The sequence below is a fragment of the Momordica charantia genome (assembly GCF_013281855.1).
Source record: "Momordica charantia cultivar OHB3-1 chromosome 3 unlocalized genomic scaffold, Mcharantia_2.0 BLBB01000003.1, whole genome shotgun sequence".
NCBI lineage: Eukaryota > Viridiplantae > Streptophyta > Magnoliopsida > Cucurbitales > Cucurbitaceae > Momordica > Momordica charantia.
This window is the reverse complement of record NW_028275161.1, coordinates 21,991,808-22,006,930: the sequence shown is the minus strand read 5'-3', so window position 1 is coordinate 22,006,930 and position 15,123 is coordinate 21,991,808. Positions and strand designations below refer to the sequence as shown.

The window sequence follows — 15,123 nt, the reverse complement described above, 5'->3', positions numbered from 1 at the left end:
TGTTGTATTCTAAAAAGTATATTAATCCATGTAGAGATTTTTTTGGGGCTAAATATATTTTAATTGAGACTAAAAATACTTTTCTATAGAACGTAAACACGCTTAGAGAAAAATAGTAATCAAATCATTCACCTTTTAGCATATCGAACCAACTAAAAATAATTTTGACTGGTTTACATTATGGACGCATCTATAACTTATTTTTAAAAAATTCAACAGTATTTCACACTATACTAAAAAGAATTTTGCCAACAAGAAAAAACTAAAAAGAAGAGGAACTAAAAAAATAGAAATTAAAAAGGGGCCGTACCATAGTTGGACTTTCTTACTAAAATCAGGCCCAATGGGGACTCAGATAGAGGCTAAAATCAGACCCAATATGGCTCATGGGCCTGCCTTTTACGGCCCAACTTAGAATTGGAGATTCTGTTTGGTAACAATATTTTTTTTCCAATTATACTTTTTTTTTTTCTTTTGAGTACCAATTATACTTATTTACTTATGAAATGTTATCAGATTTCAAAATGGAAAATAAAAACATATATTGGGAGATCACATTTATTTTTAATCACTTTATTTTTAGAAATAGATTACCAAACAAGTAAATTTGTTAAATTACCACCTATATTGATTTAGTCTGTCATGTTTGCCCTCCTAACCAAATACCATACATACATGGTTAATGGGAGAAAACAACAAATTGAGCAATAAAGGCACGAGGGATCAAACTCACAACCTCATGGTTTGAGGTATATGCCAATTACCGCTGACCTATGCTCACTTTGACAAATTTCAAAATAAGATTAATCACAGTAGAAAGATGGATAATTTATCTAAAACTTCAAACTAAAACAAATAACCTATTGAAAATAAAGATTCAACATAGTTTAAACTTATTGAATGGAATTGATTTAACATACTCGTGGTTCAATTATGGGACTAGCTAGCTTGTTCAAATTTAAACTATTTTTGTTTTAAAATTCAAGGCTTACTTAATATAAGAGAAGACAAGAGTTTGTTTTAAAAGTTATGATCTAAACGGTTATAGTTCAGCGATAATTGATACTTTATATATATTTTTTAGGTTGGAGGTTCAAATTCTCATATTCCAAATTGTTGTACTTGAAAAATAAAAAAATTTATGGCCTAAACTAAAAGCAAAAAAGCACACTAAAATTAAGGTTAAAATGTTGTTTGGTCACTTTATTTTCAATTTTGGTTCATTTTGATTTTTGTACTTTCAAAATATTTACTTCGGCCTTTTATATTTTCAACTTTAGTTCATTTTAGCATTTAGATGTTTTTTCTTTTTCAGAATGTTTATTTTGGTTATCGTATATTTAAAAAGTGACAGTTTTGATTAATATTTTCAAAATTTGAACACAAATTCTCAATATAATGAAAATTTTTAGATTTTTAAAGTACAAATAATAAACGTAGATTTTGAGAGTACAATAATAGTAATAAATAATTCAAAATGAGAGTGCAGGAATCAAATTGAAGATTCAAAAGCACACAAATAAAAATAAATCAAAGATTAGAGTACATGAATAAAATTAATATTTTAAACTAAAATTAATTTTATGGGTCAAACACGTGAGTCATCCAACGACCGTCACAGACCTCTCCTGGGCATCCACAGGAGGCGCACGTTAGAACACAGAACGAAATTTCAGTATTCAGTCACACAAGTCCCCATCAAATCAAATGAATCCCCATTTTCATTTCTGACCAAAAAGAAAAGAAAAAAATGGTGACCCATCTCCCAAAATCACAAATCCCCAAATTCTCCGTCAAAAAGTTACCTTCTCTTCCCCACACTCTCCTATTCTCTTCTCCTCTTCTCACAGACCTCCCCCATGGCTCACCCCACCACCCAGCTGCGCCTCTTAGCCCCTCCTGATCCTGATCCTGGTTCTGATTATCCTCCCCATAAACCCCCCTCCACAGCTCCTTCCATGGCCGCTGCTTCTGCTCCTAACTCCTCTCCCTTGTCCAACCACATCCCATTTTCCAGACTCCACAGTCACGCCGCTCTTTCATCTCAAAGGCCAAACAATCCAAACCCACCTCCTGCTATTCTAGACTCTCACTTACAGGCCAAACCCTTGACTGTTTCTGCCATGCTTGACTCCTCCAAGTTTCATCTCGTCAAATCCAAATCCCACCCCAGAAAAATTGCTTCAGTTGGTACTGAGAAATTGAATAAGCTTTGTAAAGAGCTGGGTACGCAGAAGTTTTTTGGTGAGAAGAAGGAAGCTGATGAAGGGGTTGATGGTAGCAGCGGTCTCAGCCTTGTGGTGAAGGACAAGGAATTGAAAGAATTTCAAAAGGGGCATCATCTTCATCTCGGAAACTTGAGACCAACAGTTTCATTGCTTAGGAGGGGTGGGAGAAGAAGGTCCTTTGGTGGTTCCCAAGTTGAATTGGCTGATATTTTTGCCAATAATGGAGTGAGAGTGGTTTCTGTTGATATGCCACCAGTTATGCAGATCCATGCCGTGGATTCTGCAAGAAAGGCTCATGATAGTATGGAGAAGTTCACTTCCAAGACTCTTGCCTTATCTCTCAAGCGGGTAATTAATTTAAGGTTCGTGTTCAATCTTCAAGTTTTTAGAACGAATGGATCATAACTTTTACTGGGTTGCTTGGGATTTCTCCAGGAATTTGATGGGGTGTATGGCCCGGCCTGGCACTGCATCGTGGGGACAAGTTTTGGGTCTTTTGTTACCCATTCAGTCGGTGGTTTCTTATATTTCTCAATGGATCAAAAGCTGTATATTCTATTGTTCAAAACTTCCGTACAAAGAGCTGATTGAAGTAGATGTCCAAAACACAGCTGGGAAATCCAATAAATTTGGCATATTCAGCTTAACAAAGGTAAAAGAGACCGCCTTCATAATACTTGTACATTGGTTTATGATAAGAAACACACCAGCAATACAAAATATTCCCCACAATTTGTTTAGGGACCTCTTACAAGCTGTTTACACAGAACAATTTTTATTGAAATTAATGAGGTTTAGTGATAGAATAACCCTTTCTTTACTGCTCAAAGACCCAATTCTCTATATATTATGTTTCAGTTCCACTGCTCTTTCTATTTAGATTGCATACATAAAATCCCTTTTTCACCCAAATTATATCTGCTTCATTATTAGCAAAGTATATTTGACAAGATTAAGATTAAATTATGCATTTTTGTTTCTTGTTCTGAAATGTTAGCTCTGTCCAAGACATTGGACAGGCCAAGGAGAGACCTCCTTACTTACCCCACCCCCCACACCCCCTTTTTTTAGCTTTCTATGTTATAAAGTTTTATTTAGCTGAAAATGATAGTAATGGCAGGGGAGGCCCACAGCCTTTATGTTTGATATTGGATACACATTCTTCTCTTTGACTGGTACATGTGCATCATTATTGCACCCGTATTCATAGCTCCTTATTTTGAAGATTGGACCGTGGTATTTGGCTCTTTCTGGAAGTTGGAAAAATTAGTTTCACATTATTATTTAATTTGGTGGGAGGATGGGCCCCTTGGGTCGGTTGTGTCCATAGTCAATATTAGGCTTCTTCTGTTCAAAATTTGGTAGCTAAGGACAAAAGTGACTAAGCATTGTTAGTTGAAATTCCTTTCTGCTAGATCAATTAATGACTAAGAAAATTATATCTATCTGCATTCAAAAAGATTGGCCTCTTCCACCTCAAAGTTTCCAGTTAGTAAATGGGATGAAACCAATCAAAATTCCTTGCACATTGCTGTCATTGTAATAAACTCGAACAGGAGAACATTTAGGGGAGGGGATTATGACTTTAAAAACTCTTGCATCATTGTAAACAAATCTAACATTTGTTTCATTGTAAATGGGATGAAAGCTAACCAAACTCTTTGCCTTTCTGGTTTCCCTTGTGATGTTCTATCATTGATCCAGCTATAGCCTTAAAAAAGAAGGAATATTGGCCTTTTTCTTTCTCTTCTTCTTTGGCTTTTGGTATGTAACTTCAAAAGCACTTTTCTGTAACACCATTTCCACACTCTTTTGAATTTGATGAGCCATTACAGGAGAAGGAAAATGAAAAAAGGCCTTCTACACGCATCAATCATCACTGACAGCCGAATTGTCAGCTCTGCACCTTTGTTAGCTCTGCACCTGTGGATTCGAGATCAATAATTCATTGGAAACTGAATTTGTTAGTCTAGAAGCATTACAGAAAGCAACTGAAGAGAAGATGGAAAGAAAGTCTCTTAACGCTATGGAAGAAGTTAGCAGCTGCGGAGCTCCATGAAGCCTTATATCTATATTCAGCATGTCATACAACTTTATGTACATCCTAGGAAGAAAAGAAACTGCAAGGAAAAGGAACACCCACCAAAAAAAAAAAAATCAAACAACGCCCTATAGTTGAAACCTAACTAAAATCAATGAGTAATCACCGTATAGGGGGTGTGGTTAGGATGAAGATTTTTCATCACTGTCCTCGTCAACATGGATTTGAAGTTTCCTCAAGTCGTGAGAAATCTTAGTTAACATCCTTTTGCCTTCATGCTTGGAGGACTCGTGTTCTCCTTCGGCGTTAAGATTAGAGAGTTGTTGGGTAAGTGAAGAAGTTCTTTCATTTCCTGCCAGATTAGAAATGGAACGAAATCAATCTTCTCCTGTAAAGTTTTTTCATATCCATTGTTGATATAACACAATACCTGTATCTTCATCTACTTGATCGACAATGAAAGTGGTTGATTGCAAGGCAGAAAGTCCATCATCTGAGATCTTCTTTGCCTTTTTCAAGCGGCCTAAAAGAAATGTTTTTTCCCCTTTAAAGGATGTTCTTATTTCATTTAGGCCTTCTCCTCCAGCCTTCCCTTGGGAGGATGGCAGAGCTACACCATGATCGTTGATACTTTCTTCTTTGCTATTTTCTCTAGCAATCTTTGACACAGAAGGTGTTAGAGCTACACCATGATCGTTGATACTTTCTTCTTTGCTATTTTCTCTGGCAATCTTCGACACAGAAGGTGTTAGAGCTACACCATGATCATTGATACTTTCTTCTTTGCTATTTTCTCTGTCAATCTTCGATGCAGGAGGTGTTAGAGCTACACCATGATCGTTGATACTTTCTTCTTTGCTATTTTCTCTGTCAATCTTCGATGCAGAAGGTGTTATCGCAGAAGGTGTTATTGCGGAGGGTGTAAACGGCACATCTAAAATGTTAAAAATTTCTTTGTTGTTCTCTCTCCCATTGAGACTAAAGGGTGTACCACAGTCAGATTTCTCATCAGAAGACAGACATGATTGTGACTTGAATTCTTGGTAATCCTCATCAGATATCTCATCTTCGGACAACTTAGGACTACCATCCCCAAGATATCCATATTTTTCTCTGTAAGCATCAATTTCAGCCTCCAAGACCTTGATCTCTTCCTCTCTCTTTGCAAGCAAATCATTTGTAGCTTGTAAGGCTTCCTGGTCATACTCTGCCTGCTCTTCCATCATTCTCTGATACTGTAAAGCTTCCATCTGAACGGCCGCCTTCTCGGCTTGTAAGCGAGTGATCATGGCCATTGCGTTGTTCGCCGCCACGGCTGAAGCACTTCTCTCCTCATCCAGTTCCATGTACAACTCCATGAGCGATTTCCGATCGATTTTAACTTGTCTTTTCAAGCAATTCAAAATGGAATCATTGTCTCCTGGCCCCAACATGTCTGCCTCAAAATTCTCCGCTTGAAACTCTGTTCTTTCAAGTGGTGATTTTCTGGAGACTCTGAAGGCCCACCTGGGACTGTTATTAGCAGAATCCGTAAGTGGGATACCAAAAAATTTGTTTCCTCTTCCAAAGACGGGGGTCCTGGAAGTTTCATGCCCGTCCTCACCTTCAGGTAACAATGGCGCTTTTACGGCTTTCACATCTTCCTTAACTGCACCCGAATCAATTCCAGACACTAAAAATGTTCGCAGGAGTAGAAAACATTGTAAACAGAACCATTGAATAAAGTAAAATTTGAATAAACTGGACTTACATTGAGAGTCGAGATTTCTTCCATGTAAACCTTCATCATCTTCTACGAACTCTGGTTCATCAGACAATAATTTGAGTTCTGTATAACGAATGTGTGGCAACTCCAAGCTAGTTTTGTCGTCGTTTTTGAAAGCGGCTCGGGGCGATGGAGCAGGAGCTTGCGAAAAGGTCGTTCCATTCTTGGCTTTTGAATTGGCGGATGTAAGCTTCAATGGCTCCCCACAACATGAACAACAACAGTAATCACCCCCCTTCTCCACATGAACACCCTCATCTTTCTTCCCCGTAGGCAAGCTAACTACCTGGCGATCATCCTCAACAAAGCATTCAAGATCCTTGTGCAGTATCCCGACGAGCGATTTGTAGGTATTGCAGTCGGATTCCTTCTCGGTGGCGAAAGAGAGAAGACAGACCTCGCACATCTGGCGAATGTCGGAGAGTTTCTTGTGGTTATGGCAATATGCAAGAGACGAGACATCCTTCTTGTGGCCTTCACAGATGGAATGGTTGTAGTAGAAATCGGCATTCTTACGAACCAGAACATGGTCGATCCTGGTGCAGAACAGGCACGGAACTCGCAACTCGAAGAACTTGGCAAATTCGTTAGCCAAAAATCCAACAAACCCATCAACGAAAAGCAGAATTATGAGAACCCATTCGAGAACTGCACAAACTAGGAAGTGAGGGAAGGTGCCGAGCTCCTGTTCTACAAAACGGGTGAAAGAACGCTTCGCCATGGAAAGCCTCGAAATGTAACCTGGAATGCTCCGAGAGATTGTAGGCTAGGGAGATGAAAAGATCATGACCTTGGCGGGGATGGACCAGACCCAGATCATGATCTTCTTCTCTCTGTGTTTTTTTTTTTTTTTCCCTTCCCTCTCTCGCTCTCTCTCTCTCTAAATTTCTGAATTTCTTATTTGTGTGTCTGTGCGGTGTGGGGAGTGCGTGTTTTCCCGGAGAGAGGCGACACACCAAGAGGTTATGTGCTAAGTTGGGGGGGTGAGCCTTATTAGGAATTTATATCCTATTTTTTTGGACGCCAATTGAGGTTCTCTTTATTGCCAATTGCCTCAATTAACGCTCGCTCCTGAACTTTCTTTCTCTCTCTTTCCTTCTTATTATTAATCAATCCCATCTGTACTCTATGCTATTTTTCATTCGCTACACCTTTTAACATTCATTCTCCTCACTCAATCACATACACCCTAATTCTTCTGTTATTTATTTATTATTATACTATATTTGAGATTTCATTTTGATATCAAGAATTTTACAGTGATTTTTTAAAATTTACTGATACATGTAATTTAAATTTAATAAATGAAAGATTTTATCCTAACTTTTTTACTTAATCTAAAATAAAATAATTATAAGTTTTACCTTAATCATCACACGTACCATCAGTTAAACTACGATACCACAACAAATTTGAACATAATTAAACTAGTTAAGACATTTACCTAAGACTAAATAGCAAGAGATTCAAATCTCTAACTCAATAAAAAAGAAAAAAAATCCCTGTGATGCGCACGCACAATACAGCAAGAAAAGAAGGGTAAAAGAAGAATTTTTCTTTTCAAATTGTGCTGAATGCCAAAACAGTTATGGTATACAAATTTTAGATAATTATAATTCAAAGCAAAAATGGGAGACTACTATTGTACATTTACATTTACAGAGAATGAGGTGTATAATAAAATAACCTAATGCTTTAATCTGAAAAAATAAAATAACCTAATGCTTTTGCTTTCAGTATCTGTTCGTGCGCTAGCTCGTGGGTAGAATGTTCGCAGACATGTAAGGAGACAAGCATCCTTTAACCTGGAAGGGAATTGCATAGAAAAAGAAGAATTAAAACACCAGAAATAAGAGATTATAGATTGATTTTTCCAACGCATATGAAGCCAATGCTGTTGAATTATGGAGACATTGATCCGAAACTATCACACTTGCCAAATAAAAATAATTTTGTGGATAAAAGGACTGGACACATTCCCATCCAGATCACAGACATTTGTAGAGTTTCTTTAGCATCATTTTATCACTCACGACTGAAAGCAATATTTTTACTTTTTCAAACGTCAATTTGAGCATATATCTTAACTGGTTAAGCCATATATGATCAACCAAAAGTCGTTCAAATCTCCACCCACATGTTGAACTTAAAAAAATATTTTATTTTTGCAAACATTTCATAAAACCTTCTCAAAACTTTTATTTTTCTTTTAAAATCATAGTCTTAACATTCGGTTCTCGTGAACCAGATCGAAATAGTTCAGTCCAAAAGGCAGAAGAATGACATCAGATAGTAGACATGAAAAATCATGTAAATTCAACCAACTTATTGATACACAATCCCTTTTGTTTGCGCAAGCTACAACCTTCTTTGCTTTCATCACCCATTATTATCAACCCCATTATGTATTTCGAAATAAAAGACAAGTTATAGTTTTTTTTTTTTGTAGATCTATATGTAATGTAGGTTCTTTATGGGCATCATTAACTTAAGCAATGCCCACCTAAAATCCTACATGATATTCTATGTCCATATTTACATCAGATGCACGTACTTGAGTGCCCTGACAAGAATTAGGACAATAAAAGACGAGTTCTAGTTAATTACTACTGAGTTAAAAAGTTTTGAAAAGAAAAATTATGATAATAACAATAATCGACAAGATACACTTGGCACAAAAATGGCATATGAGAAGAAGAAACAGGTAATAATTCTCAGAAAGATCTGTTACCTGCAACAAACAAGAAGGAATTTGGATAAAACCCTGCAAAAGAAGGCCAACTTTTTCCAAAGTGCCATGGGGGACAGGTGTGATAACATATAGCAGACCTTTAACTGTATCAATGCCTCTAACAATTCCTGTTCCACGAGAAATTAGTTAGAGAATTAAAATAAATTACACATGGTATTCTTAGGGAATGAGTTCAAGGCCGAAAGTAATTAGACAACTCAAAAGTATTGATGACACAATGTAATAGAAGTAACCTACCAAGACCAACACACCATGAGAGATTTTCAGAATTTTCGGAGCATATAGCCAAGCCAACGATAGTTGCATTCAGACTATAGAAGATCTGATCACTCGGTACCTATTCGGTATGAAAGAGGTGTTTAAAGCTCAATGGTAATAAACGAGGGAAAATTGAAGGGGAAAAAGAAAAGAGAGAATTTTATTGCACCAACCTGACAGTGCAGGTGTCTAATCTTAATGCTTGATGTTGGAACTTGGTAAGGAGGGTGAGATGCCAGTGCATGTGCAAGCTCTTTAATTGTGGTAATATTGCAATCTCTAGGAAAGCACTGTCTAAAATAAGCCATTATACGCAAATCTCGCATGAGACCTGCATCCCTTTGTACTAGTATCCTAACACAATGAAAGAAGAGATGTAAGAAATACTTTCAAATACATATCTGAAATGAAATGTGTCTTGAAACAACTCAATTATATGTATAACTATATAACAATAACTTGATGACTTTGTTCAAGATAACAAACATGGCGTTGGAGTAATTAGCAACGGCAGACCAGAATCGCAATAGAAAAGAGAATGATGAGTAGTTACTAAAATGGACGTAGGAATATAACAACAGTAGTAATAGCCACCAACACGGCACTAAAAGTTGTTATGTGCGAAAGAGATTCCGAAAGGGATATGAGGAGAATTTAAGTCATCGTGATCAAAATGAGGATGGGAATGAAAACCAATCGTTAACTTACGAAAACACAATTCTATTGAAAATTAAAGATAGCAAAGAACTTACGATCGATTGAAAGCATCTTGACGAGCTGAACGTATTTCAATTAGATTGGTCGTCCCGCAATCTTCCTCTTCTAGCCAAAATGCCCCAGCCGGAAGGTTCTTACTCTCAGCAGATATATTGATTTTGACTACATGTGTTGGCGCAATGTATTTTAACATATCTACCAATATCTCGTAGCCGATACCTGTGACATGAGCAAATTGAAGTTAAGAAGCAAGGTTAACATTACTATCCAATTTTCAAAGCGATGAAAGCAGAGAAAATTGTTGTTTAAGCCATATATATAACTTAAAATAGTAGGATACCTTTCACCCAACCAGGTGTGTTTACTATAAGAGGCAATTCAATCTTGTCAAGGTCTTCAGTCTTGTTAAAAGAATGGTACTCATTTCGGTAATAATCATATAAGGTATTTGCATAACTCAGGTATGCTGTTGGATCTCTTTTTGAAGAAATATCACCAAAGTATAAGCATCTAAGAGAAGAATCAAAATAAGAGTCAGATCTCATTTTGCTTTCCTTATGGGCTTCTAGAAAAGGAATCACATGGAAAGCAATAAAGGATTAAGAAAAACAGAATTCTTCAATACTTAAAAATAAGAAAGGGCCATTAACCTTTAACAGTAAAACATCCTTGGTTAAAAATTTAGAAAGGGTGTTTACTTCAAAGATACCCAACACAGATCAAATAGTCCAGTTCAGTAACAGCAATCAAACACCAACATAAACAGGATGGATTCAAAAGACTTGTACAAATTATAATATTTACAAGACACTTTACCTCTCTGGCGTCTTTAAGCATGGAGTCGACAAATCTAATTTAAAAAATAAGAAAAAAAATTACTTCAATCAAGAGAGAATATCATCGGGGAAATTTTACTAAATTCAGTACACAATAATTTATTAAAACAGGAAAGGAACAAAAAAAAAAAAAAAAACTACCTGGGGTTAGTTTGTCGACCACGGTGAGGGACAGAAAACCCGGTGGAGTAAACTCAGGCTGTCCAACGTCAGAATCCAGGTATATCACCTTCTTGTACCTGCAAACAAAAATAAAAGAAAACGATACAGCGAAAAAACATGGCAACTCAAGGAAACGGAGAGGTATCCAGAAAATACCCCTCCACTTCTGAATTTTAAAATCATCAATACTTTAAAAAAGAATAAAAATCACCTTCGAAGGAAAACATTGAGAAGGTGACGTGAGAAAGTACTTTTGCCACAATTTTTGGCACCGCAGATAAGAGCGACAGGAGGCCGCGAAGTGGGAGAACCAAAGGCTATGTACTCGGCAGCCTCAGACCATTCTTCAGATATGTAAATATTGGGAGATGAATATTCAAATTCGATAACAGAAGACATGGATGAGGTTTATAAAGTCCCCCCGACAATCCAGCAACTGTAAACAAATTCATCAATTCAGTCGAAATACATATATGAAATCGCTGTTCCAACGATTCATCCTATGACTAAAATTTAAATTTATGTAGATATACAGATAAAGATCATCACCTTGCCGGAGAGGGATGCTGTCGCAGAGATAGATGCTCGTGAGAGAGATTACGCCGCTGCTGCGAGCGTTCGTGAGGGAAGAGTAGCCGTCGATGCTGCCGCTGGAATTGCGGTGGAAGAGGAGAGTGAAAGTGTTTTGGAGGGAGATTTGATATTCGATTAGGGTTTTATTTCTTATTTTTTTTATTTTACTATTTTCCTTGTAAAAGTAATTAGTGCCTTGGATGAAACCTAAGTTTATTAGGAACAATAATGATTTTGTTGCCCTTTTGTAATGTAATAATCTTTTGCTTCTCTTAAATAATATATATATATACATACATACATAATTAACGATGCACTCAATCTTGTGGTCTTCTTCTTTTCTTTCATGGCTTAATATGTATCCAATCATAATTTGGTTTCAAATGTAGTCCAAGTAGCTTTGATTCTTTAATGAAGGTATTTTCTTTAAAAAAAAATCACTATAATTTTAAATACATTACATCACATATACAAACATGAAAATTAAAAAAATTCGCCAAATCGAACATAACTCAAATGGTTAAGGCATTTTAATCTGCAACTATTCCATAAATATGAGTATAGTTCAATTTATGATAAAATTAAATTTGCTTATATATATAGAAATAACGCATCAAAATAACCATATTTCAATAGATTAAGTGGAGTTTCAATTATACTCTTAAATTCAACTTAAAAAAACGTTTTTACACCAAATTGAAACAATTGATCATAAGAGTTTGGTAGGAGAGAAAATATCTAGATGCCAGGTGGCATAAAGCTTTAAAAAGAAGAGAAAAAAAAAAAGTCGGCCATTGGTCATCGGAATTATTCTTATCTTATTGTTAAGTTTAATTAAATACGTGGGCTCTCATGGATTATTCTCGTCTTCCTTCATCCCAAGAGTACATCGTTCTCAGTAAGTGAGTAAAGGATATATCCACTTCCAAAAAGTTCAAAATTCTTCTTTGAATTTCTTAACGTGGAATCCCCCTGCCCCTAATTACCAACTAATCTACCAAAATTAAACTAATCTCCCTAAAACTTAAAGCAATCAACCTGAAGAAGCCGAGTGCTTAAAATTATATATAAATACAACACAATTTCATCTCTGTTTCTTCATTGCAAAAACAACACAAAATTCAACTAGCTATGATCGGAAAGGAAAGAAGATCATCCACCGAATCGCTCTGCGAGAAGTCCATGTTGTTACTGGCCAATATAATCAAGCTCTCCTCTATTTCTTTCGCCAAGACCGCCAACGAAGCATCCGCCGCCGGATCTACGCCGGCGGCGGTGGCGCCTCTGAATCCGGGAACCAGAAGGCTGCAGAAGCCGCAGAGCCGAGCGAAGCCGATCTACGTGACGAAGCCCGGCGGGGGGGGCTTCCAAATCCACAGCTCGCCTAGGTATTCCTCTTCTAATTCTTCTAATTCCTCTTCTAATTCTTCTCCTTCGTATGTGATTTACGAAGAGAGCGATGATTTTGAGGAGGCGAATGTCGACGGTTGGGCCTCTGAGTACATTGAAAAGGTTCATAAGAAGAATCGGAAGGATTCCGATGATCAGACGCCGGTCAAGAAGCCGTATTCGGCTGTTACAAGTCGCCATCGTAGAGCCAGAGCTTCCTCTGTTCTAAACTAGAGGCTACGTTTTTAATTTAATCACTACTGTTTTTAATTTCCAAGTGCTTTTTTTAACCATAAATTCAAACGTATGAATAATTATTTACGCCAATTAGTTCTTGCAGAGTGGACTTATGTTCTCTATGTCAATAATATTGTCTCTAGTTGAAATGGAATTAGTTCATCAATTTATTTATTTATTATGTAGGTTAAGAGTAGGGTTGTTCATTTTCTCGACGGGATGGATAGGGACAAAGATCGGGAATGCATTCCATATTTTCGTTTCTCGAACCGTCTCACTTTTTTCTATATATGTACATTAAAAAGATCGTATTATTCTCTAGTACTCTTTGTACCCACCAAATATATAGAGGACGATCAAGCCAGGTAAATAAAGTTTCATTATTGAAAGTTAATTAATTAATTATAAATTTCCTTAGTAAAAATGTTTAATTGAAAAATAATTTTAATTAACAAAAAAAAAAACCCGGAGTCTGATTCGTCCTGCCCATGGTCACCATTCAAGGTAGTGGGTTCGAATCTTTACCCCACATTTTTTATATAATAATAAGATGGTTGTGAAATGTCTAGACTAGTTGAATAATATTCAAATTAGCAATTTTATTTTATAATATGCTTAGATAATAAACATGTAGCATTTCAATTTTGTACCTGTGATTAGTTTTATATTTTTGGGGTTATATGATTATATACGGAGATTGTTTGAATGGAAAGCCTCAAAGAGATACCTAACTTTTGAGTGTTGTCCAAGTTTTCAGCAACCATGGCATCCTCTTTTGTTGAGAATCCCTACAATTTCAATAAAAAGTACACAATCGGTCCTAATTAAACGACCTATAAAGTTTGCAAATTAATGTGCATGAGAATTAGGTCCTACTTTAATAATTTATTGACTCCGTATTTTATGTCACCCATCAGACATATTTTAATAAAAATTTAAATTATTTTACTAACATGGATTTATTTATACTAAAATATCAAAAGATGGGAGGTTCAAATCCTTACCTGATATATTACACTGAAAAAACTATATTCTATTTTGATTTGTGTGATTTGTTTTTTATTTTTTTAATGATGTAACACAATAAAATATCTTTTTAATTTTCGGTATACCGGAGATAAAGATGTATATATGATGAGATTCAAGATAGATATTATTTAGAGTTAATAGGTTTTTTGAAATTTCAAAAATTGTTTCTATTATAAATCATAAAATTATACTCTAAAATCGAGCACTTATGACTATTTAAATGTTAAATAATCATATTGTCTACCTAACCCAATTTGAATTAAATATCTCTCTTTTATTTTAGTAGGTGGGTCAAGTAGGATTTTTAGATTAGATAGGTGAGGTAGATATTTAACATTGGAAAGAAAAAAACAAAGTTTAATGAAGAAATTCGAAATAAAAAATAAAAAATAAAACATGTGTGGATTGGAAAAGTTGAAATTGGTTAATTATTTGGAAAAAAAAAGGAAGAAGAAAAGAAGATGCGTGGGGCCAGACGGCGGCAATAATGGATGGAAATAATGTAATCCGGATCGTGGAGTGGACCCGACCGAATCCGCATGGAACTGATTTCTGTGTCCCACCTTAAATTCAAACACTCCATTCTCCAACACTTACAAAGAATCCCCTTTCAACCCTTCTGTCCCATCAAAGTTTATCTTATTAATTTGCACCACCAAATTTTTTTTTATTTCTACCTTTTTCTAATTGTTAAGGTGATTTTTTTTGGTTAATATTTAGTGTTCTTATATATGTATATTGATGAATTGACGAGAAATCATCGTGTTTATAAATTATAAACACATAATTGTTATATGACAAAAATCCACATTTAATTTTGATGAGATTTTTTTATAGTAAAGATTAAAACGTTACATATTTTAAATTAAAATAACTAGATTGTTATATATTAAAGTTAGAGAGCTAAATTGTATTTAATTTGAAAGAACATAAACTAAATTGTTAAGGTTCAAACATTAAATCGTTACTTCAATTAAAGTATTTAGACCAAATGTGTCTTTTAACTTGGCCCCAAACCGATAATAAAATCAATTATTTTCTCGGATAATTGAAGGTGGAAAACTTTCCTTAGATAATTTATATTGAAAATGTTTTTTTAGTATAAATAATTTGAAATGTCGTTAGAATTTGAAGTT

General features: G+C 35.5%; 3 protein-coding genes, 1 long non-coding RNA gene and 1 other non-coding gene across 7 annotated transcripts; 2 read left to right on the top strand and 3 right to left on the bottom strand.

Moving 5' to 3' along the window:
• Window positions 1–1,724: 1,724 nt before the first annotated feature.
• LOC111008862 (uncharacterized) lies at window positions 1,725–8,025 on the top strand. Of its 3 annotated transcripts, none has more exons than XR_015789713.1 (3): window positions 1,725–2,576; window positions 2,664–2,880; window positions 7,772–8,025. XR_015789713.1 is itself a non-coding variant. In XM_022281711.2 (2 exons), the coding sequence occupies exons 1-2, from the start codon at window positions 1,860–1,862 to the stop codon at window positions 2,817–2,819; spliced, it is 873 nt and encodes a 290-aa protein (XP_022137403.1). In that variant the 5' UTR covers window positions 1,726–1,859; the 3' UTR covers window positions 2,820–3,107. The 3 variants fall into 3 exon arrangements, 1 of the variants encoding a protein (XP_022137403.1); XR_002601175.2 differs by lacking the exon at window positions 7,772–8,025 and adding an exon at window positions 4,064–4,714; XM_022281711.2 differs by lacking the exon at window positions 7,772–8,025 and having other exon boundaries at window positions 1,726–2,576; window positions 2,664–3,107.
• Window positions 4,010–7,192, bottom strand: LOC111008861 (putative myosin-binding protein 5). Its single transcript, XM_088121617.1, has 5 exons — window positions 6,020–7,192; window positions 4,700–5,917; window positions 4,436–4,621; window positions 4,252–4,348; window positions 4,010–4,151 (listed from the first exon to the last, which is right to left on the bottom strand). The coding sequence occupies exons 1-3, from the start codon at window positions 6,753–6,755 to the stop codon at window positions 4,452–4,454; spliced, it is 2,124 nt and encodes a 707-aa protein (XP_087977743.1). The 5' UTR covers window positions 6,756–7,192; the 3' UTR covers window positions 4,010–4,151; window positions 4,252–4,348; window positions 4,436–4,451.
• On the bottom strand, window positions 7,575–11,531 carry LOC111008560 (Pre-mRNA cleavage complex II protein family). Its single transcript, XM_088121618.1, has 10 exons — window positions 11,309–11,531; window positions 10,971–11,195; window positions 10,739–10,836; window positions 10,578–10,611; window positions 10,102–10,271; window positions 9,797–9,980; window positions 9,218–9,398; window positions 9,024–9,123; window positions 8,766–8,893; window positions 7,575–7,839 (listed from the first exon to the last, which is right to left on the bottom strand). Exons 2-10 carry the CDS (start codon window positions 11,156–11,158, stop codon window positions 7,786–7,788), a joined length of 1,137 nt encoding a protein of 378 aa, XP_087977744.1. The 5' UTR covers window positions 11,159–11,195; window positions 11,309–11,531; the 3' UTR covers window positions 7,575–7,785.
• LOC148212580 (small nucleolar RNA snoR103) lies at window positions 8,488–8,593 on the bottom strand. Its single transcript, XR_015790020.1, has one exon. It is a non-coding gene; the product is annotated as a small nucleolar RNA snoR103 (small nucleolar RNA).
• Window positions 11,532–12,121: 590 nt separating the features above from the next.
• Window positions 12,122–13,352, top strand: LOC148212579 (uncharacterized). The gene is made up of 2 exons (XR_015789821.1): window positions 12,122–12,720; window positions 13,145–13,352. It is a non-coding gene; the product is annotated as an uncharacterized LOC148212579 (long non-coding RNA).
• Window positions 13,353–15,123: the final 1,771 nt, after the last annotated feature.